The 21,987-nt window shown below is 43.6% G+C and overlaps 1 protein-coding gene across 3 annotated transcripts; it reads right to left on the bottom strand.

Moving 5' to 3' along the window:
• Positions 1-11,512: 11,512 nt before the first annotated feature.
• LOC103388679 (trichohyalin) lies at positions 11,513-21,965 on the bottom strand. Of its 3 annotated transcripts, none has more exons than XM_025057781.1 (5): positions 19,014-21,965; positions 17,513-18,340; positions 16,173-16,910; positions 14,371-15,983; positions 11,513-13,200 (listed from the first exon to the last, which is right to left on the bottom strand). In XM_025057781.1, the coding sequence occupies exons 1-5, from the start codon at positions 19,060-19,062 to the stop codon at positions 11,746-11,748; spliced, it is 4,683 nt and encodes a 1,560-aa protein (XP_024913549.1). In that variant the 5' UTR covers positions 19,063-21,965; the 3' UTR covers positions 11,513-11,745. The 3 variants fall into 3 exon arrangements, with proteins under 3 accessions (XP_024913549.1, XP_024913542.1, XP_024913540.1); XM_025057774.1 differs by having other exon boundaries at positions 11,513-13,485; positions 14,656-15,983; XM_025057772.1 differs by having other exon boundaries at positions 11,524-15,983; positions 19,014-21,962.
• Between the last annotated feature and the right edge of the window lie 22 nt (positions 21,966-21,987).

Below are 21,987 nucleotides of genomic sequence, written 5' to 3'. Positions count from 1 at the left end.
TGCAGCAGCAGCAGCAGCAGCATCAGTGATGCAGAGGGAGGTCGCTGTGCGGTCACTGCCCAAAGCTTGTTCGCATTGTGACTCGGAGCCGTAGATTGTGCCGCGGAGCATTAACACGCTGTCGCCTGGCTGAGCATGAGCAGAGAGAGGAGGGAATAAGCATTAAGAAATGGAAAGAAGGAGGAGCTATGTGATGGAGGAGAAAAGTCAGGACATCAGGACACTTACATACGAGGCAGAGTTCAGTCGCCTCCAGGGCTCAGCGTCATGAAGAGACAATAATCAAATATGAAAAAAAACCATCCAGGCTGTGTTTGCTTTAGTGTTTGTGTTTACTCCTTCACTTCATCTCATGGTTTGAAGTAGCTAACCAGTGTTAGCTGAACAACACAAATAATTAATTACATAGAATAACTTTTAGAACAGAACTAAATATTTGGACCTGAATCACTAGACTTGACTGAAGTTGGTCCCAGAGAAAAGTTGTTCAGGAGGAAAGTTTAAGGTTTAGCCCATATAGCCTAACGTCTCCTAATTGCTGACTTCAAATTCATCAAAAAAGGTCAGTTTGGCCAAAAAAGACAGCCTAAAATTATCCTTGGAACATTTGCAGAAGCAGCTGAAGTTACCAACGTTTACATTTTATTCCTGGAATAGTTGTGCTTAGTAAATAGTTACAACTGTTTTCTGATTATATTTGAAGCCAGTCATAAGTCTAAAAATAAAAGCACAAACTCAAATGAAACCAAAAATATTTTTGATTTAGGACATATTCTGTCATATCAACCTCCAGGACTTCTTCCTCTCAGTGACCGCTGAGATTCTTTAAGGACTCAGCAGCTTTGGGAACTCACTCAGCTCGTGTGTGAAGATCAACTCACAGTAAATAACAGCATTTACCAGGTCAGATGTACATGTTTGCATTTTTTTTTCTTGGCAGGAGATTAGACACAGAGCATCAGTGCAACTGCTCTGCTCTATTAACCTGCACATCAACAAAAATGTGTGTGTGTGTGTGTGTGTGCATGTGAGTGATTCCTTTCCCCTGCACTAGCCCGTGCTGTTGTCACTGCCATGGTGACCCTCTCCCTCTAACAGTTTCCTGCTCTCAAATCCAGGTCACAGAGCATCCTCCTCCTTTTCTGCCTCCTGCTCCTCCTCTTTCTCCTCCTGGGTGGGCAGCTCCTTATTGTTCTCCTCACACATGGTCAGGATGATATTCAGAAAACACAGCTGTTTCTGGAGTTGACGTAGAGTTAAAATGCAGAAAGAAAGTGACAGATTTGTGTGCAGATAAAGAAAAGAAAATCACAGGAAGTGGAAAAAAAACAACACACAAAGATAGTCTAAAGGTAAGGTCTAAATAAAGGGGTAAAAATAATTTTAACAAATTAAAAATAGCTAAACAAAAATTATATAAATGCAATCACACTGAAACATGTCACCTGACCTGGTCCTGACTGTGACAGAACCTCTGGTCCTCAGAGATGATGCTGAAGCCACATCAGCTAATTACATCCCTCAATAATTCATATCTTGGTGCAGCAGCAGCATCATATTGGTTCATGTTGGTCTCCCTCCATAATTCATGGTTCATGCCAGGCTTTTATTTGAGCTTCACTGACAGTGGAATAGACCTAAGGTTGACCCTGAAGACTCCACATCTTCTCATGCTCACTCTCTGGTTGCTCACCTTGTCCTGGTTCACGAGTTCATTCACTCTGTTCTGGAGGTTCTGTTGGTCTGTGGACTACAGGTCTGTGGGTTGTCATTTAATGTTTGAGCTGTGGAGGAGGTTAAGCACTGACAGTGGGATATGTGTGTGTTCAGTTTATTGGATGATTCAAAAGAAATGTGAAGGTTGTCTTTTTACTTCAGCTCCTTTGACAATGTTAGAATACAGAAGCTGACGTCAACGTCAACACCAGGGTAGGAGATGAAAAGTTCAGATGTTCAGTTGAACCAGGATGAGGAAAAAAAAAACGAGATGAGATTAAATCTGATGAGCCTTAGTTAATCTAAGACTAAAATGGGATTAGTGAAAGTTTAGTTTAGTTTTCTTTTAGCCACATTTTACACAGGAGTCAGAGCAGATATTTGTTTGTTTGACTTTTTAAAAACATTGAAATTCCATGAATGATGTGAAGAACATCAAAAAGTATACAATCAACAAATTAATAACAAAATTCACCAATAACATATCAAACCTAATGTTTCCTCCAGAGGTCACTGACCTTTGATCAGCTTTTTTTTTATGGCTGCTGCCTGGGCTGTGTGTGTGTTCCTCAGCAGGGCACATACACACACACACAGATGATGATGCTCTTTGATGTGTTTGGGTTCTCTCTGCTTTTTCTGCCACATTTGCACAAACACCTAGTGTGCTGTGTGTGTGTTACATCATCATCACCGGTATGTGTGTGTGTTCTCATCGGGGTCGAGAACCAGCCTTTTATTATCAGTCTTCTGCATCTGGTTGGAGACACTTCAACAAATATAACCATGTTTATACCAACAGCTGATTTGTGTGTGTTGTATGTTTGTGTGTATATGATGTGTCATATATATATATATATATATATGTGCATATATATATATATATATATATGAATATATATATTCATGTAACACAGGTCAACACATCTAGATGCACTGATCCCACTTCCTTACACTCATGACTGTCATGTGACCTGAAGCAGTCTGCCTGTCAGTCAAAGCTCTGTGCTGTGGTCTGTCAGCTGGTCATCAGTGTGAAACCTTTGAAGGAGCGATCGGCCAATCAGAGCAGAGCTGCAGTGACAAACTAACAGTGTTGTTTTTATTTTCACATTTTAACTGTGTGGCACAGTTGTTGTTGATGACTGGTCAGTCAGTGGTCGCTGTGGTCAGGTTCTCTTCTTCATCAGGACTCTGAATATTGTCACAGTGGACGTAGCCTCAGTGGATGCTGCTTTTCTTAAGGCAACTCCTATAAAAACCTGATGATGCCTTTTTTCTAGACTCTGTTTTGAAGCTGAGATCTGAATGGGTTTTTTTTTTCTGGGTTCAGCCCAGTTCTGCTGCTGCTGCTGCTGTTCATTTTCTCTGTGCTCGGCCTCTGGTTCACAGCTGGGTCAGCCCTGCCTGATACTATCTTCCCGTTTGTTTCTGTAAAGGTTCTTCCGTCACATTACATTTAGGTCGAGGTTCCTGTGAACTGTGAATGGACTGCACACTGGGATTCAGCCCAGCTGACTCTGGGTCCTAGACTCCGTAAAGTTTAGGGCGAACCTTTTTCTACATTTAAATCTTTTTCGTATGAAGTCGTTCCTTCAGTAAATAACATTAAACTGTTGGATACAATAAAATTCTAGTTTTATTTACAATAACCTTTTTTTTTTTAAACAAACAAATCTGTTATTAATAATTTCAATCTATTTTCTCATATTGTTTAAACATGATTTTATTGTTGTTTTAATTTGATAATTAGGTAAGATTTTTTTATTTTTTTAATACTTTTCTTAAACCATTAATTTTTTGGCTAGTTTGGGGGTTTTTTCTAGCAGCATTGATCAGGTTTTATCTCCCTCCTCTGCCTCCTCTCCCTTCCCTCTCTATACTCCTTCTTCAGTCTCCCCCACCTCCTTCTCTTTCTTCTGCTCTTCTTCACTCATCCTTCTCTTCCTCTCTTTCTTCCTTACTTCTCTCCCCCTTTGCCTCCTTGTTAATAATTCCTCCCCGCTCTGAAGAACAGAGCAGCACTAATTGACGTTTAACTCTTAAGTATTCATGTCCTAATTAACTCTGGTGTTTGATTGAACGTTAAATTAAATGACGTGATGGAGAGAGGAGATATTTTTCTAATGGTCCTCTGTGAAGCTTCAGTGAATTTAACAGCAGCTTGATGGACATTTGAATAAATGATTGTTTTTTTTTAAACGGCTAATGATGTGAAGGTAATGAACGAGATGATGGTTTTGTATGACGTCTCTTACCACTTCACCTGCAATCCAACTTCCGAAACGATTGAGATAACCAGGAGACGTCTGCATCAGGGAAACTCTGTCTGATAGAACCACTCTCAGACCAGACCAGATTGGCACCTTCCTGGATCTCTGCCTAAACACCAGGATCAACCGGTGTTTCTTCAGGCAGAGACATGGATGCACCATGGGGTCTCCGGTATCTCCCATCATGGAGGAGGTGGAACAAAGAGCACTCGCCTCCTACAGGGGTAATACACCCAGCCTCTGGTACAGGTACTTGGATGACACCTGGGTAAAGATCAAGCTACAAGAACTAAAACACATCAGTGTTGTCAGCTAATACAGCCAGTTCACCTGGGTAGATGTTAAAGGAGACAGGCTGGCCTCTCTGGACTGTGGAGTGCACATGAACAAAGACAGAAACCTATCCAGGTCTACAGGAAACCCTAACTCACATGGACCAGTACCTCCTCTTTGATTCACATGATCCACTGGAACACTAACTAGGTGTTATCAGAACACTGGACATAGTTTCAGACTATCTGTTTTTGTCTTTTTAGACACAGTTCTTATAGGTTTCCTTTGAGTTTATGCATGCTGTGGTTCTGTCCAACCTCTGGACTCCTTATCCCCCTAGAAGAGCTGCAGTTTTCCCACAGTGATGGTAAAACCCTCAGTAATGATCCATGAGTGTTCGTTTTGTCAGAATTCACCAGAACTTCACCTGCAGTACAGAGCACAAAAATACACCGATCACTGTTTTTCACACTTTGTCCACTCACATTCTTAACAGTAGCCAGGGTGTTACCATGGCAACTTGGGCAGATGTTCCTATTGGGGCTTTAGCCTGCGTGATGGGATGTGAACTCCTGACCTCACGAGTGTCAGTAATGGATATGGATTCATGAGTGTATGAGGCAGTAGCTGCAGAGACTCTAACACAGCTCTGCACTTCATATGTCACACACACACACACACACACAGGTTAAATGTACTGCAGTGTATTCTGCTCTGGTCTCTACATGACTGTGATGATGTTTCTGCAGTTTTTGCATCATTTATCATAACCAGCTTCAGCATGCACTACATGAAACAGAGTCGTTGTTGTTGTTTGCAGTGAAGAAGAAATCTGTGTTAAGAACATTTCTGCTGGCTTTCATCAGATACTCTCTTTAAGCTCACTATTATTATTTGTAACAGTCATCGGTGGTCACATGTCTCAGGTCGTCAGTTGTCCTGTGTCTCAGGTCGTCAGTTGTCCTGTGTCTCAGGTCGTCAGTTGTCCTGTGTCTCAGGTCGTCAGTTGTCCTGTGTCTCAGGTCGTCAGTTGTCCTGTGTCTCAGGTCGTCAGTTGTCCTGTGTCTCAGGTCATCAGTTGTCCTGTGTCTCAGGTCATCAGTTGTCCTGTGTCTCAGGTCATGGTCATATGGCTCAGGTCATCACGACTGTCCTCCTTCTGTGGACGGTGTAAAATCCTTCCATTGTTGTGCGTTCGTGGCTCTTTGATCTGACAGAAGAAGGACAAACACTGACTATGTTCACATCACGTCGTTGTTTCTTGAACCATGAATTTCTCTGACAGATGAACCAATCCTCAGACCATTTCCTCTGAATGCTCCCTAACTCTGGCTTTGTCCTGGGCTCATGTCCAAATGGGAGAGAAAGAATGTAATGAGTTTTAGATAATGAACTCAAAAACCAACAGGTGTCATTGAAACAAACTACACGGTGTCATTCAAAAGTAGGAGAATAACTTCATACTAGCCTGTCTAAAAATCATAAATACACTTTTGTGCCCGTAAATTTGTTTTGGTCAAGGACAGAAAAAGAGTCTGAATAAATTCCACATCACACACAAAATGAAAGTAGTGCTTCAAAAAAGCAGCAAGGTCAGTGTTTTTGTCCAGGCAAAACAGACTCTCAGTTATTCATTTAAGCCACATGTCACACAGGCACCTGTATTAACAGAGGTCACTCTGCACAATAGCAAAACGTATAAAACAAATTGAATAAAAAGCTGACTAATAAAATAAATAAACTTGCTCCATAAATACCCCCCCCCCCCAATTTATTTCCTGCATGATAAAAATATACACTCTGTTGCAGCGCATTAATCGTCAGAATCTTAATTTCCTAATGGTACCTGAACGCCCCTTTTTGTAGATATGTTATACAAATCTTATGCAAATGTTATACAAGTCATTCCAACACTGTTTCTATTTAATTTAATTTGAAACATTCACATGCAGCACAGTACTTTCTGCCTCACCCTGTACGTTTTCTTTGCGCATTTGTGGCCAATCAGAAAGACTAAATATGTCACACATAAATATGTTGGTCAGACAGTGGAACATCAGCTGACTCTGAGTTGACTCTGCTTTAAGCTCTGCTGTTTAGTTGAGCTGTACACTTTTTTTTGTACACAAGTTTTTTTTTTTTAAATTTTGTTGAAATAGCACTGTGGTGATAATTGTGTAACAAACAACTGTGTAAGTAATGTGTGTAAATCCATGGAACATAGGTGTCTGTCAAGACATATGCCTAGGAGTGTGTGTTTGTGTGCACGTGTGTGTTTGTGTGCACGTGTCATAACACGATGAAGGGAAGATAAACTGAGCTAACTGACAGTAGTATATTCTTATCTCACCAAAATAAACTCTGCCCAGGGCTCTGAGTCCACGCTCCACTGAATCTGTAAAAGAGCAAACGACCACTGAGAGGACACAGCCTACATGCTGACCTGCTGCTCACCACTAGAGGGCTCTTGTCCTCCATGAACCTTTGACCCCCGCTGCTGGTGCAGCTGCTTTTGTGACGTATGCTTGATGTTTTTGTTGACAGCAGTGAGCTCTGCTATGACATATGGTTTGCAGAGTGGTGGCGCTATCTGTAAGAAGAGAAGCTGAGCTAGAGCAGGCGGCGATGAGGGTGCTGTGAGTTTCTGTAGAAGTGAGCAGAATAGACCGGGTTAGAAGTCACCTGAACAGAGGGACAGCTGTGGGCGTTTGAGAGCAGAGTGTGAATTAATGTATAATTCAGGGATACAGCCTTCAATGTTTAGCATTTTTATGATTTCATTTGAATTTGACACGATTGGACCATGATGCATTCTACCTCAGCAGAAAGTCAGTCTGGTATAAATGAATTTAGCTCATCTTGTTTGGGGTGGTGTTGGGAGGTGTAGTCCACATGTACACATGGAAGAAACAGTGCTGTCCAGAAACTGTTCCTGTCCACATGCTGCTAAATGTCCAAACAGACACCCACTGTCTCCTACTCTGTAGCTAATGTCCACACAGACCAATCGTAAGGCAAGGCTGACAGTATGTGAACGGTGACATTTGAAACAAACCTGAATATATACTGTATACTGTATGTATAGGTGAAGAAAGAATAATTGCCTGAATATATACTGTAGGTATGTATAGGTGAAGAAAGAATAATTGAAGCTGTGGAAAAAATCATTACGAAGACGTAAATGACAATAAATAACAGAGATGATGAAAATGAAGACAACAATGTCTAACTGAGGCAAAGATCAAACAGAGCTCGAAGAATTTAAGGATGGAGAAATTGTTTCCAGATCTTTTTTTCTTTCCACCACTAAAAAAGAGGTCATGTGACCTGCACCGCAAAATGTTGCGAAAATGAAAGTCAATCAAACGGCTGTAAAAAGTTTAATTAGTAACACATAAAAGGACCAGCAAACAAAGATAAAAAGGCAACAATAAATTGATTCCAAATGATTCCCAAGAGCATCAGAGACACACAAAAACACAGTGGGAGGGTGGGGGGAGGAGGGCTGAAGAGAAGGTTAGACCCTTAGAAATTTTTTGATTTCACTCTTTTTGTGAAGTTTTGTGTAAAATGTTTTCATTTTAATCCCTGGTTCTTATTTCTTCTTGTCCTTTAACCCACTGACTGTAAAAACCTGCTCCTCATCTGTATGAAACTTTCTTTTAAAACAAATATTACATTGGCAAAGTTTGTCCTTCACCCAGAAGTTCATCGGTTCTATTCCAACTCTGTCGCTGTACAACTCTAAACCTCAGTATTGTAGCACTCCAGTCCATAGAACTCCTGGCTGATCTGGGATTTGAACCTCAATTTGTGGGGCGGATCAGTCAAGTCTTAAGGGTCTCAAAGGCCTCAAGATCATTGACTCCTTTAATGAGACTTGGATATGACTAGGACACGACTAGAACGTGGCCTGAACGTGACTTGGACATTTACTTTTATCCATTCTAGTGTTCTCCATTCTAGAAGGTATTTTGTTTTTGTGTTAAAGATGACTTTCTGTTAGGTCCTACTAAAGTTAACACGACATTAGAAGACTGGGTCTTAGTCTGAGTAAAGCTGCTCCACTTCATTTAGGTTTTTTGCTGTGTGCCAGGCTGGATATGAATCCTCTGACTTTGATTTCTAACTCCTTCTGACAGCTGCTCCAACACAGAGACTCCCTCAGCCAATCGTCCGTGTCCACCATCAGACGCTCAGCCAATAGGACCACAAATTACCCTCAGGGATGAATGGGGGGATGGGGAGGGGGGTCTCATTAGCTAGATTCCAGGACCTGGCTTTGGCCCACTGGATGCAATCAGCCATAAAGGATGTAGTCCAGGAGGGCGGGGTGAGTTAGGAGCTGTGAGGGAGTCAGCTTTACCAGCATCATCGACTGTATGTCAGAGTGGAGGAGCAGCATAATGCTGGAAACACAAAACTTTAAAATGTACTATCAAATGAACATGACCTTGTTTTTGACTTGGATGAAGACTCCGCCCTAGTTTTCGTAGTAAGTCAGAAAACTACAGAAGCTTTTGTAGTCCAAAAATAATGTCAAAACGTTGTAATATATTTTGTCTACTGGTCTTCATCCCGAGCCAGGGACTTGCACATGTAAATCAATACAACAAAAGAAAGAGGGGGAAGTACTGTGTTTGAGTACAAGTACTTTCCCAGAATTCCTATTTGACTCTATCACATATGCTGGATTTATGCAAAAAGACATGGAGCTTGACCTGGACTTGATCTCTGAAGACAGAGGACACGTCAGAATCAGTAAGGACTTGAGACTTGTTAAAACACTGGTAGTGCAGTGTTGGACACTGGGGACTCAGAACCCAACTGACTTTGAACAGTGACGAGTCAAGTACGACAAGGTCAACAGAGAATTCATATCACACAGGACTGCCACAGTTGTTTGGACTTGTTTGTGACATTAACAGAGTCCTGCAGTCTCCCAGTCCTGTAGACTTGGTGTCCAGGTCCCAGTCCAACAGTTCTGGGCTTTTTCCTGTCAACACCCTGCGTCACAGTCAGAGTCCGATTGTTGGCGCAGACTAACCTGCTAATGATGATGTGCGTGAACTACAGCAGGACTATTAGAGCCACTTGAATATTAATGGACGTGTTAAAGCAGAACCACATTTATTCGCTTGTCTGGGTCAAGTAGAGAAAAGAAGACAGAAAAAAAAACATTGTTGTTTGAACCATTATTCAAATGAGAGAGTGAACAGACCTTCAAATCAGCCCCACCATTAACATGTGTTTTAACGCAGCACAGCAGCAGCGGTTCATTTGGTTTCAACATCTGTGGACATGATTGACTCGGCTGTTCCTTCTCTATTGTGGTGTCTTAAAAAAGGGTCTTAAAAGGCTCCAAATAAAGAGAAATGAGGTTTACAGTCAGTCCCTAATCTGGACTAATGCTAACAAAAATCTAAAGTGACTTGTGGGAGAGTGGTTTCAGCCAAACAGTGCTCACAGGGAGCGAGGACTCACCTCGGTACCTGCAGAGGAGGGTGATCGCTCCTCGCTGTCCTTGAAGGAAAATAAAAGTGTGTTTTCACGCCTTTTGTGATGAAACATTTATTAGTTTTCTGCTTTTTAAATTCCTCTTCCAACCTCTGACTTTGAAACCCTTGGATTATGATTGTGTTTGACAGAGGTCAGGGAATATATATATATATATAAAACCAAAAAAGATAAAGAATGGACCTATACTTTCAGTTCTGTTGTCTGAATGTGTGGAAATTCAGAACACTAATCGTTTGAGATTACAGCTGGAATTTCTTAAAGATATATTTATAAATAATATATACAATATATATGTGTGTATGCATATACATATATTTACATATATTGTATATGTGTATGTCTATATATATATACTTTTAAAATATATTTACATATATGCATATATGCCTGTATATATGTATGACCCCCCCTCCACACACACACCAGTTCAAGGGACCTTATAAATGATTGATTAGTCGGAGATCAGTATTACTACATTATTTCTGGTCATATTTAATATACTTCTTATCCATAAGTATACTTCTATACTTGTGTACAGTATATTTTACTTCTGCGCTACTCTACAACATGTCTCTGCATTAACGTCATCAACAGTTCCAGAGACAACCTAGAACAGTTCCAGGAGTCAGTGAACTGTGCCACCTCGACTTGTGCCAAATTATCATAAATGAGATGTGAAATATAAAATGTCAGACACAGCCACAGCCACGCCGTCTAAATATAAAGGCAGAGCTGGTGCTGGGAACCTGTTCATGTTTAAAACATTTTCACTAAAGTGTATGAAAATTACCGCCGACAGCATCAGCAGCCGTTTGACAACATGTTTTCTCCTCATTTCTGAGCAGACGCTGTGAAAACAGCCTCCACCCTGCAGAGCTGATCAAAGACGCAGGGCTGCCATCTCGACACCACCCTCTCATCTGGGCCCTGAACGCAGCCCAGCATTGAAGGAATGAATGAAGGAATGAATAAATGAATGGATGGACAGATTAAATAAAAACATCGCTGCCATGTTAGACACACAGCAGCACTCGAACTCCATAATTATTAGCCCCGTGATTACACACACACACACACACAGAGACGTAAACACGGGTGCTTTTGGATGCAGCATCTGGCTCGTCTCCACCATGATGGAGGTTGTTGTATGAATCCCGCCTGTCAGAAAAAGTGCATTCGGAGAGAAAGGCGTTCTCCTCTCATCAAGAGTCATCATTTACTTGTCAAAGCAGGAGGCCTCTCATTCAGCTGCAGGCTCCCTGCCGTTATAATTGCGAAGATGGTCTGGTTTTCTCCAGAAATGCCTCCAGTCAAGACGGAGCAACGGCCTTTTGTGTGATGGCGCTATTTTCATTCTTCTCCTCTCTTTTTTTTAAAGGTAAAACGTCGACATTTATGGGAGGAAAAGTGTAAAAAAAAAAACGTGAAAAGAAATTTGACCAGCTTCACTCCACTCACCATCAACTCGCTGGCATCAGAGGCTTTCAACACTCATCATTCAGTAAGTGGCGTCGGTTACAACGCAAGGGCTCCATCTGGTGGATGGATTTACTCTTGTCAGTGTTGTATGTAAAAACCTACCGGCTTGTTTATATTATTATTTAATTTCTATAATTTAATTTTTAAATATATTTATTTATATAATTTTTTAACTATATTAATGATTTAGTAATAACTTTGTTTAGTTTTAATCTATTGGCTCAATCACTGTATAATTCTTAACATGTAATGTTGCATTTATTCATAATTCAACATTGACATTAAATTTCAGTTACACTATTTTTGCATTTATTTTCCACTTAATTCAATTCACTTAAACTTTCAACAAAAATATGTATTTATTGTCATAAAATATGCATTAAATATAACATATACATTAAAACAAGTTGTTTTATAAATGTAAAATTATTTTGATATCAAATATGTAATTAAAAAAAAGTTCTCTCAACAAATGTTCAGTCTTTCAAACACACTGCCCCCTGCGGGTCAAAGCCTCCATCTTTTCCAACAGTTCTTCACACTCTGTTGTTTTCTTCTTGTTGGACAGAACATGGAACCTGCCTTCACACTTCTCCACCAGCGTCATCAGTTCTCCGTTCCTCAGGATGTGCTGCTCTGCACTCACACCTAAAGTTTCTCCCCAGGTGAACACCACCAGGGTGCGCTGCCAAGTGTCTTCTCCTATCAAAGCTAGTTGCTCCTCAAGAGCTCTCCTGTACTTCTGAGTGCAGGTTAGGAAGGCAGGTATGAGGAGGAGAACGATGTGAGGTCCAGGGTGACACCAGGACCTGCTGTCCACAAGACTCTTCTTCTGCAGACCACAGACCACGTCTGGACCGTCCCTCCACCTCAGACCGAGGGGCTCTGCGATGGCGAGGTTCCTCCCACCTATTTGACCTCTCCAACACCTGAAGGTAGAGCCATTCTCTTTGGATCTCACATCTTCTCCACCCAGAACGGAGACTCCAGCTGGACTCCGCGGTGACCAGGTCTCTCCCAACACCATCACCCTAAGATATGACCCTGGTGAGTCTGTGCTGTCTGACCCTGTGTGACCCTGACCCTGAGAAAACAACAATAAATCCTGGTTGACCCTCTGGACCTTCCTCCTCTCTTCCCTTTCCTCCATCACCTCTGTCTCCTTTAGTGTTTCAAACTGACATTTGAGGCTGCTTGTAGCTGACTCTCCTATTTTCCTCCTCAGATCCTCCCTTTCCTTAATCTGTTCCCCTTTATCTGACTCCGTTCCTCTTCCTTCCTCCCTTCTCTCACTCACCTCCTGGTACATTTGTATCTGACCTCTGCCTTCCACCCTCCTGTTGTTGCTGGAATCACACTCAACACTTTCTAAACCGTTTTCCTCCTTTTTCTGAAATGCTGATTCTCGAGCTTCGAGGCTCTGCTGCCATTTGTTCAGCTTCTCCATGAACATCTTCATGTTGGCCTCCTTCTTGCGGAGCTCCTCTCTGAGCAGAGTCAAGTCCCGGCCCATTTCGTCCAGCTGCTGCGTGGTGGAGTTGATGTGATCATCTCGCGCTTGCAGCTCTGACTTCCATTTGAGCAGCTCTTGCTCCTCGTTGATCAGGTGGTGCTCTCTGTCCCTCAGCTCTTGGCTGTGCTCCTTCAGACCTTTCACCTTCTTTTGGAGGTCTTCACCGTGGAAGCTCAGCTCTTGTTGTTTGCCTTCAAGAACTCTGAGCAAGCTCTCCACCTGCTCCTCCTTTCTCTGGACATCCTGATCTCTCTTCTTCACCTCCTGCTCATACTGATCCACCTTCTCTTGCTTCATTTGTCGTTCAGCTCTGCTGATCAGATTCGTTTTCACCTCCTTTGCCTCTCCCTCTTTCTCCTCCATCTCTCTCCTGTAACCCCTCTTCGCCGCCTCACTTTCCTGCTTCAGTTGCTCAATTTCATGGACGTGCCGACTTTGTAACTCCTCTACCAGTTGTCTGTGACTCTGATGATTGATTTCCACCTCCCTCTGATGCTGCAGCGTTTTGTCCTCCATCTGAAACACAAACTTTTGTTCCATCTCTTTTATCTCTCTTTGTTTTTCCTCCAGTTGTTTCTGCGTTTCTGTTGAAAACCAGGCTCTCTGCTCCTCTGCTTCCCTTCTCCATTCTTCCTCCAAGTCTTTTAGTTTTTCCACAGCCTCCTTCTTCTCTGCCTCCTTTCCTTCTATGACTGTGTGCAGTTTCTCTATTTCTTCACAGTGTCCTGCTTTTAACTCCTCCAGTTCTTTCTCTTTCACCTTCAGCTTTTGTTCCAGTTGTTTCTGGTGATTTTGCTCACGACTTGTTTCATTTTCATGCTTCTTCTTGACTCTGTCCAGTTCTTTTTCCTTTTCCTTCAGTTTCTGCACAGTTTCCCTCTGCTGTTGAACCTGTGTTTTCTCCATCAGTTTCTCCAGCTCACTGATTTTTCTGACCATCTCCTCCTGGTGCTGCAGTTTTAGGCCTTCTGTTGTTTCCAACTGAACTTCTTCCTGGAGTCTTCTCAACTCTCCGACGTGTTCCTGTTCTTTTCTGCTCAGAGCGGCATCACAGCGTCTACTAGTCTCATTCATCTCTGCTGTTAAAACTTCCACAGTCTCTCTCAGTTTTTCTACTTCCTTCTTCCACCTCCCAGCTTCTCCTCTAACAGCCTCCTCCATCTGCTTTCTCATTTGTTCCTTTTCTACACCAGTACGTTCCAGGTCCAGCAGCTTCACCTGCTGCTCCTCCATTCTCTCCTTCAGTTCTTCTGTCTCTCGCTCTCTCAGCTCCAACTGTAGCATCAGCTTCTCTCTTTCCTCTCTGTTTTGGTTTAATGTCACAAGGTTTCTCTGGTTTTCCAAACTCAGATCTTGAATTTCTCTCTCTTTGTCCTCCACCAACCACCGCATTCTCTCCTCCAGTTCACCAAAGTCAGCCTTTGTCTCACCTGTCCTCCGCTCCTCTTCCTCCTCCTCCTCCTCTTCTTCTCTTTGAAGGTCAACCTTCCCAGTGGATTTCACCTTCTTCTTCCTGTTTAATAACCACCCGAGCCTCTTCATCTCCTGCTCCTTCATGTTCCTCAGCTCCTCCTTCAGTTGCTCAATTTCATGGATGTGCCGACTTTGTAACTCCTCTACCAGTTGTCTGTGACTCTGATGATTGATTTCCACCTCCCTCTGATGCTGCAGCGTTTTGTCCTCCATCTGAAACACAAACTTTTGTTCCATCTCTTTTATCTCTCTTTGTTTTTCCTCCAGTTGTTTCTGCGTTTCTGTTGAAAACCAGGCTCTCTGCTCCTCTGCTTCCCTTCTCCATTCTTCCTCCAAGTCTTTTAGTTTTTCCACAGCCTCCTTCTTCTCTGCCTCCTTTCCTTCTATGACTGTGTGCAGTTTCTCTATTTCCTCCTCTCTTTCCTTCATTTCTTCACAGTGCCCTGCTTTTAACTCATCCAGTTCCTTCTCTTTCTCCTTCAGCTTTTGTTCCACTTGTTTCTGGTGATTTTGCTGAATTATTTCTCTCTCTATTTCACTTTCTAACATGTTTTCCTCTAATTGGTCCAAAAACTTTTCCTCTAAGGCGGTCATTTCAGCTTCTCTTTTATGCAGCTGTTTCTTCAATTCTTTTAAAAGCGTCACCTTCTCTTCCACTTCACTTTGGTTTAGTTCCTGCATTTCCTTTATTTGTTTCTTGTAGTCTTGGTGCAGATTTTTTACACATTCCTCATTTTCTCTCTGCACTTTTCCCATTTCCTTTAATTTTCCCAACATTTCTCCACGGTGTTGCCTTTTTAACAGCTCTATTTCCTTTTCTTTCTCTCTGTTGTGGTTTGAAAGAATCATTTCCTTCTCTTTTTTACTCTGGAGCGTTTTCTCTTTCATTTGGTGCTCGAACCGTTTTTGACGCTCTGCTGCTTCCAAATGTTTTTCGGTCTCTTTGACAAGCAGGTCTTTTAGACGACTTGTTTCATTTTCATGCTTCTTCTTGACTCTGTCCAGTTCTTTTTCCTTTTCCTTCAGTTTCTGCACAGTTTCCCTCTGCTGTTGAACCTGTGTTTTCTCCATCAGTTTCTCCAGCTCACTGATTTTTCTGACCATCTCCTCCTGGTGCTGCAGTTTTAGGCCTTCTGTTGTTTCCAACTGAACTTCTTCCTGGAGTCTTCTCAACTCTCCGACGTGTTCCTGTTCTTTTCTGCTCAGAGCGGCATCACAGCGTCTACTAGTCTCATTCATCTCTGCTGTTAAAACTTCCACAGTCTCTCTCAGTTTTTCTACTTCCTTCTTCCACCTCCCAGCTTCTCCTCTAACAGCCTCCTCCATCTGCTTTCTCATTTGTTCCTTTTCTACACCAGTACGTTCCAGGTCCAGCAGCTTCACCTGCTGCTCCTCCATTCTCTCCTTCAGTTCTTCTGTCTCTCGCTCTCTCAGCTCCAACTGTAGCATCAGCTTCTCTCTTTCCTCTCTGTTTTGGTTTAATGTCACAAGGTTTCTCTGGTTTTCCAAACTCAGATCTTGAATTTCTCTCTCTTTGTCCTCCACCAACCACCGCATTCTCTCCTCCAGTTCACCAAAGTCAGCCTTTGTCTCACCTGTCCTCCGCTCCTCTTCCTCCTCCTCCTCTTCTTCTCTCTGAAGGTGAACCTTCCCAGGGGATTTCACCTTCTTCTTCCTGTTTAAAAACCACCCGAGCCTCTTCATCTCCTGCTCCTTCATGTTCCTCAGCTCCTCCTTCAGTTGCTCAATTTCATGGATGTGCCGACTTTGTAACTCCTCTACCAGTTGTCTGTGACTCTGATGATTGATTTCCACCTCCCTCTGATGCTGCAGCGTTTTGTCCTCCATCTGAAACACAAACTTTTGTTCCATCTCTTTTATCTCTCTTTGTTTTTCCTCCAGTTGTTTCTGCGTTTCTGTTGAAAGCTGACGCAGCACCTTGTCTCCCATCTCCTTCAGTCGCTGGTTGAACTGTTGGTTTCTTTGTTGACTCAGATCTCTCACCTCCTGCACCAGATTTGAGAAGGCCTCGCATCTGTTCATCGCCGCCACCTTCTCCACTTTCTCCAGGAGCTCCGTCACCGTTCCTCTCCCTCCATCTCCTGCTCCACCCACACTGCTGATGACATGATATCTGCCTCTGCATCTCTCCAGCAGCCACTGCAGGTCCCGGCCTCCATTCTGGATGTGATGCTGGATGTCCACCCCCGCTCTGAGCTGGTCACCGTGAGTAAACAGCAGGATGATGTGCCTCCAGACACCTCCACCCAGGAGCTCCAGGTGTTCCCTGACATGTGCTGCCCTCACCAGAGTGTCCACTCTCAGAGTCAGTAGGAGAGCATGGGGTCCTGGTGGACACAAGGCCACACTGCTGACGATCTCCCTCTTCACCCTCTCTGGTGTTGCTCCAGCCACTCCTGCCTCCCAGCCGGGCGTGTCCACCACCGTCACACACCTCCTGGTCACCTCAGCCTGTTGACTGGTGCACTCCTCCGTCACGACGCCTGCTGTGAAGAAGCTGTTTTTCCCAAGGATCGTATTTCCCGCAGCGCTCTTTCCAGTTTCCCGTTCACCCAGCAGCACCAGCCGGATCTCGTGGAGTTGTCTGGGAGACTTGGAGAAGGACTGATGAGCATCCAACCCAAATCCCTGAGGAACGTCACCTGTCAGAAAACAAAGGTATGTTTAGATGAAACATCTTGGTTCATTTTTCATCTAGTTTGACAAAAATATTAACCTAAAATAATTGTCAGTGTGCTCCATAAACCAGGCCTAGCTAATTCTGCTAATGGTCTTTATACTATTTTTGAGTCCTTTATGATACATTACTGCCACCTGGGCAGTAGTGGCTTAGTGGTTCAGGAAGTGGACTTGGGTCCAGAAGGTTTCAGGTTCTAGTCCACCAGCTGCCAAGTTCCCACTGAGGTGCTCTGTCATGGCTCCGTCTCCACTCACTGCTCCCTGGTTCTTAAAGCTGCCACTGTTCACTTTGGTGATGGGTTAAAAACAGAGGTCACATTTGGTTGTGTGCAGTGGTGAGCTGTGTCACACTGACAAGGAGTTCACTTTCCTTCCTTCCTTCCTACAAGAGGAAGAAACACTTAAAGACTCAAATTTTCAACTAAGTCCCGAGTCAAAGACCTGGGTCGATGGCTTTAGTCCTATCTACAAAAGAGGACGTGCTTGAGACAGAGTTAGGGTTAATCGTAGTAAAATTATGCATCATCATCTAATAAAACTCTGACACAGAAATAGGAGAACTGACTGGTGAGAGCGTCTCTGATGGTTCCTCTCTGGGTCTGCGCCTCCATCTGCCTCTGTTTCCTCCTCCTCTCCCTGGCTCTCCTCCCCTTGTCTGCCTCCAAACCCACCAGCAGGGTACTGTCCATCTCTAAGTGTCTGACTCCTTTCTTCTCCTCCACCATCCGCACCACCTTCCTGATCAGCTCCTGGACCTGCGTCCTGTCTCCTCTGTCGTGGTTGTTCACCACATGGTACCTGCTCCCACATTTCTGCAGAAGTCTCTGAAGAGCCGGCCCACTGGTCAGGATTCTTTGTTCCATGGTGGTCAGACCCAGTTCGTCTCCTCTGGTGAACAGCAGCATGGTGTGCTCCCACACTCCTCTGCCCAGAGGCTGTAGGTGCTCCTCAATCTCCCTGATGTAGGCCTCCGTCACTGAGGCGCAGGCTCGAACTACCAGGAGCACCGCATGTGGTCCAGGAGGGCACAGCGATACACTCCTCACAGTTTCCTTCCTCACCCAGTTGGGGGTGCTGTTGAGTGGGTAGTACCACTCCCACCCAGGTGTGTCCACTACTGTCACCGATTTGCCCACAACACTGCCTTGTCTTTTCACGCACTCCTCCGTGGGCCTCCAGCTCTCCAACCCTGACGCTTCTCCCAGGATGGTGTGGCCTACAGCACTCTTCCCAACTCCTTTCCTCCCCAAGAGGACCAGTCTGAGCTCAGACAGATCACAGGGGGCGCTGTTTGGTGTAGCAGGAGGCAGCTGCGGTGACGCCATGGTGATCTTGACACTTTCGTCTTTGAAGACGGGGAGAAGAACTTCCTCAGTGTAGCGCACAGAATACACTGGAAGACACAGGACACAGAAGGATTATGGGAAACAGTTGTGCACCTGAGCTTCTTAACAACAACAACAACAGCAGCAGCAGCAGCGTTATTCTTACAAACCAGTCTAGGTCTGAAAACTCAAACTCATACTCGTCCATGGAATAATGATCAGTTTTCAAGATGGCCGCCCGTGTGGTCACTAGTTGCAGCAGCTCTGTGCAACATTTTCTTCTTATGTATATTTTTTCACATATTGTTTCACCTCCTCTTTACTGGTCTGAATTCATTCACTCAGGATCCTTTTTTTTACCCTAACATTTGTGATCAAAGGTTAATGAACTGAATTTGACATTTAGCCATGTAACAAAAATATGCCCTGACATCTGGGTTCATATATATTTGACAACAAATCATCCTCATAGCTGTAGCGCCCCCTACAGGCAATGATAAAACACAAAATGTCAAGATGCCACATCTTAGAAAATGGTTTCACCAGATCCTGAATGTTACAACATTCACAGCTTGATTCAGAGGTGCTACACCTGCTAATCTTTTTATGTCTCTAGTTTAGATTTTAAACTGACCTAACTAACTGACCTGGAGTTAAGATTAGTTTTCTGTCAGAACTAAACCAAATCCTTGGTTTATGTTCTCTTCTAAATAACAACAGGGAAAATGAATTCACGCTCACCGCCATTCACGCTGACTGGTCTGCAGAAGGGCTCGTCTGTTGTGTCCATCACTGCTCCGCCTGCTTTCTTCCTCTTCCTCTTTCTGGTTCCTGTACACTTTACTTGGTACTGTTTCCTCAGAGACTTCTGCTTAGAAACAAGTAGTAAAGTAGTAAATTCATCCAACGTGAGAGTTAGGGTTACAGTGTGTGAGGACAGAAAGTGGAAGCTGTCACCAGGTCACATGACCCGGCTGTGGTTTTCTTATGTAGAATGACGATGACAGGAAGTGGAAAGTGACACAAAACACACACACACACACACACAGTGATGTAGTGATGTTTGTTCGACACCCTGGTCACACAGCCGACACACTACGATATTTATTTTAGTGAATTTTCTCCATAACAAATTAAAACTGACCCTAAAATCCACATCTGACCTGACTTCACTTTTTTTTTACTTATTTTGAACATTGGTGTTCCTGAAAACAACTGTGGAAAATAATAGTGTATAATAAGGGTTCACCCTTGTGATACCCACGGGGGAGGGGGTATGGGGGGGGGGCTGCCCCCCAGGTTGGTTAGCCATAAAGTCCCTTTGTGTCAAATGCTTTTTTAAGCATTTGTTTTGTGCCTAATGTGTAATTGAACCAATAAACAGCCACAGCCCGGGTTAAAAACGTCAGACTAATGAGAGGACGTGTACTTTATTTTTACATCTTTATGATTCCGTCCTCAAAGACATCCCTTGTTAAATTAAAGAAGGAAACGCCACTAAAAGTGCAGATGGTTTTATGATGTTAAAATAACGACCTGTCATATCCACTGTACCTAACTGTACTGACATGTTCATGTTGGTCTCACAGGAACTCACCGCGCTGCTAAATGTGTTGCCCTTCACTTTCCTCTCCCCACACACAGTCACACAGTCCTGTGGGTTCAAGACACGGTTCTTGCTTCAAACTTTGTCACTAGGAGTCCTTCCGGACCCAAGTCCGCTTCCTTAACCACTAAACCACTACGCTCCTGTAAAGAGAGGAAATTGAATATTTATCACTTTCTTTTTCCTTTTTAAGGAAAAAAACATTCTCAAACGAGCAATTAATCTGCAGCCGCGGCTGCTGAACTTTAAACTGCAATTACAAATCAGGGGCCACCTCGCCCCTGCACTAGTGCCACGCCCCCTACTTTGGAAACCACTAGGTTGTCCTTTTTTTAAAAAAAAAGATTCCTTGGTGATTCTCTGCGTTTGTATGTTTGTGTCTCCTCTGAATGAACTCTCCTCCTTCAGTTCCACCTCAGTGGTGTGGGGTTTTTTCCATGTTAATTTAAGGGAAAGATTAAAACACTTCAACCAACAGTAAAAAAATAAATAAATATTCTGAAATAGAACCATGTTGGATTCTTAACACTGGTCACATTGTGTAAAGAGCTAATGTCTTCTCATCACATCTGTGGTTGGAGCCGCTCTCTGTCACCACAGCCTGACTGTGTGGCACCTCTGGCTCCGTCCACAGTACAGCACGTCCTCATGTCCAGCCCAGTGAGATCCACGAAAACACACACACACTAGATCATGGCCTTTATGATTCACCCTTTCCTTCAGCTCTAATAAAAACACACACTGATCATGGAACAGTGTGACTCAGACATATAGATCTGCAGCCATTAGCACCAACCAGAGTCGGAGCAGGAGGAGGTCAGGGCGTGGTCAGTGTTATCTCTGTTATTAATTGCATGTGCTCTGCTTTCTGGTCATGTCACGCAAATTGCACATCATTGCACTCCCTGCAGCAGCATCAGCAGCAGCAGCAGCAGCAGCAGCAGCATCAGCAGCACTCTGGTGTGTGACATCTCACAGAGCTGGCATCTGTACATTTTCCTTCAAACTGCCTGATGTACTGCATATTGAAGTAATGAAAATGGAAGCAGGTGGAACAAAGGTACAGCCTTCCAAGTCCAAATGCCAGTGAGTTTTATGTTTTATTAGGAGGGAACATCCAGGGGCGTAAGCGTTAGCCAATTAAAGTGCGTTTTATGTCCAAGTGTGGAGTCGGGCTGATGGAAAGTCTGTGTCAGAGCAGATGAGTGATGGAGTGAAAAGAGAATCTGTTCAAAATGCCATTAGTGCTGTTGGTGGAGAGGGAAGAAACAGAAAAACATGTTTATCAGTCAGACCCGTTGATTTCTGTCTCCTCCATGTTTCTTTTATATGTGACAGTCAGTCACAGAACCATATATATATATACGGACATATATACATTTATATATGCTTCTGACTGACTGTGTGAGCACTTGTTGGTCCTTTTACCTCCAGTCCAGTTCATCTAAAACCAACCTGACTGGGTTAGGGTCAGGTGACTGTGAAGGCGCAGCACTCTTGGTCACATGGCTCTTCCTACAGGTGTTTTTTTGAGTCATTGTCCTGTTAAAGTATAAATGATTGTCAGACTAAATACAGACTGGGATGGTATGTCATCCCACCACCATCACACCTCCTCCTCCTCCCTGCTTCACAGCAGGGACCATGTAGAGACCATCTTTTGGGTGTCACACAAAGACACGGTCATTGTCCATTCCTTGTTCCTTGTTTCTTGGACCAAACAAATCTCTTCTGCTTGTTGTTTTTCCCAGCAGCAGCTGTGGTCTGACTGGTTCTGCTCTGAACGGTTGATGTACAGATGTCTCTGCTACTAGAACTCTGTGTGCCATTTATGTGGCGTCTAATCTGGGCTGCTGATTGAACTGGTGATTTGTGAGGCTGGTGACTCAGATCAGCTCCTTCTCAGCAGCAGAGATGACTCTCGCTCTTCCTTCCTGGGAGAAGCCAGTTTGGTCGCAGCACTCGATGGTTTTTGCCACTGCACTTGGGGACCCATTCAGAGGATTTGCAATGTTCTGGACTGCCTGACCTTCGGTTCTTGAAGTAATGATGGACTGTCGTTTCCCTTTGCTAAACTGATTGTGGTTCTTGCCATAATATGAATTCTAA

The sequence above is a fragment of the Cynoglossus semilaevis genome, chromosome 1 (assembly GCF_000523025.1).
Source record: "Cynoglossus semilaevis isolate Cse_v1.0 chromosome 1, Cse_v1.0, whole genome shotgun sequence".
Classification (NCBI taxonomy): domain Eukaryota; kingdom Metazoa; phylum Chordata; class Actinopteri; order Pleuronectiformes; family Cynoglossidae; genus Cynoglossus; species Cynoglossus semilaevis.
This window is presented reverse-complemented; position numbering and strand designations above follow the sequence as displayed.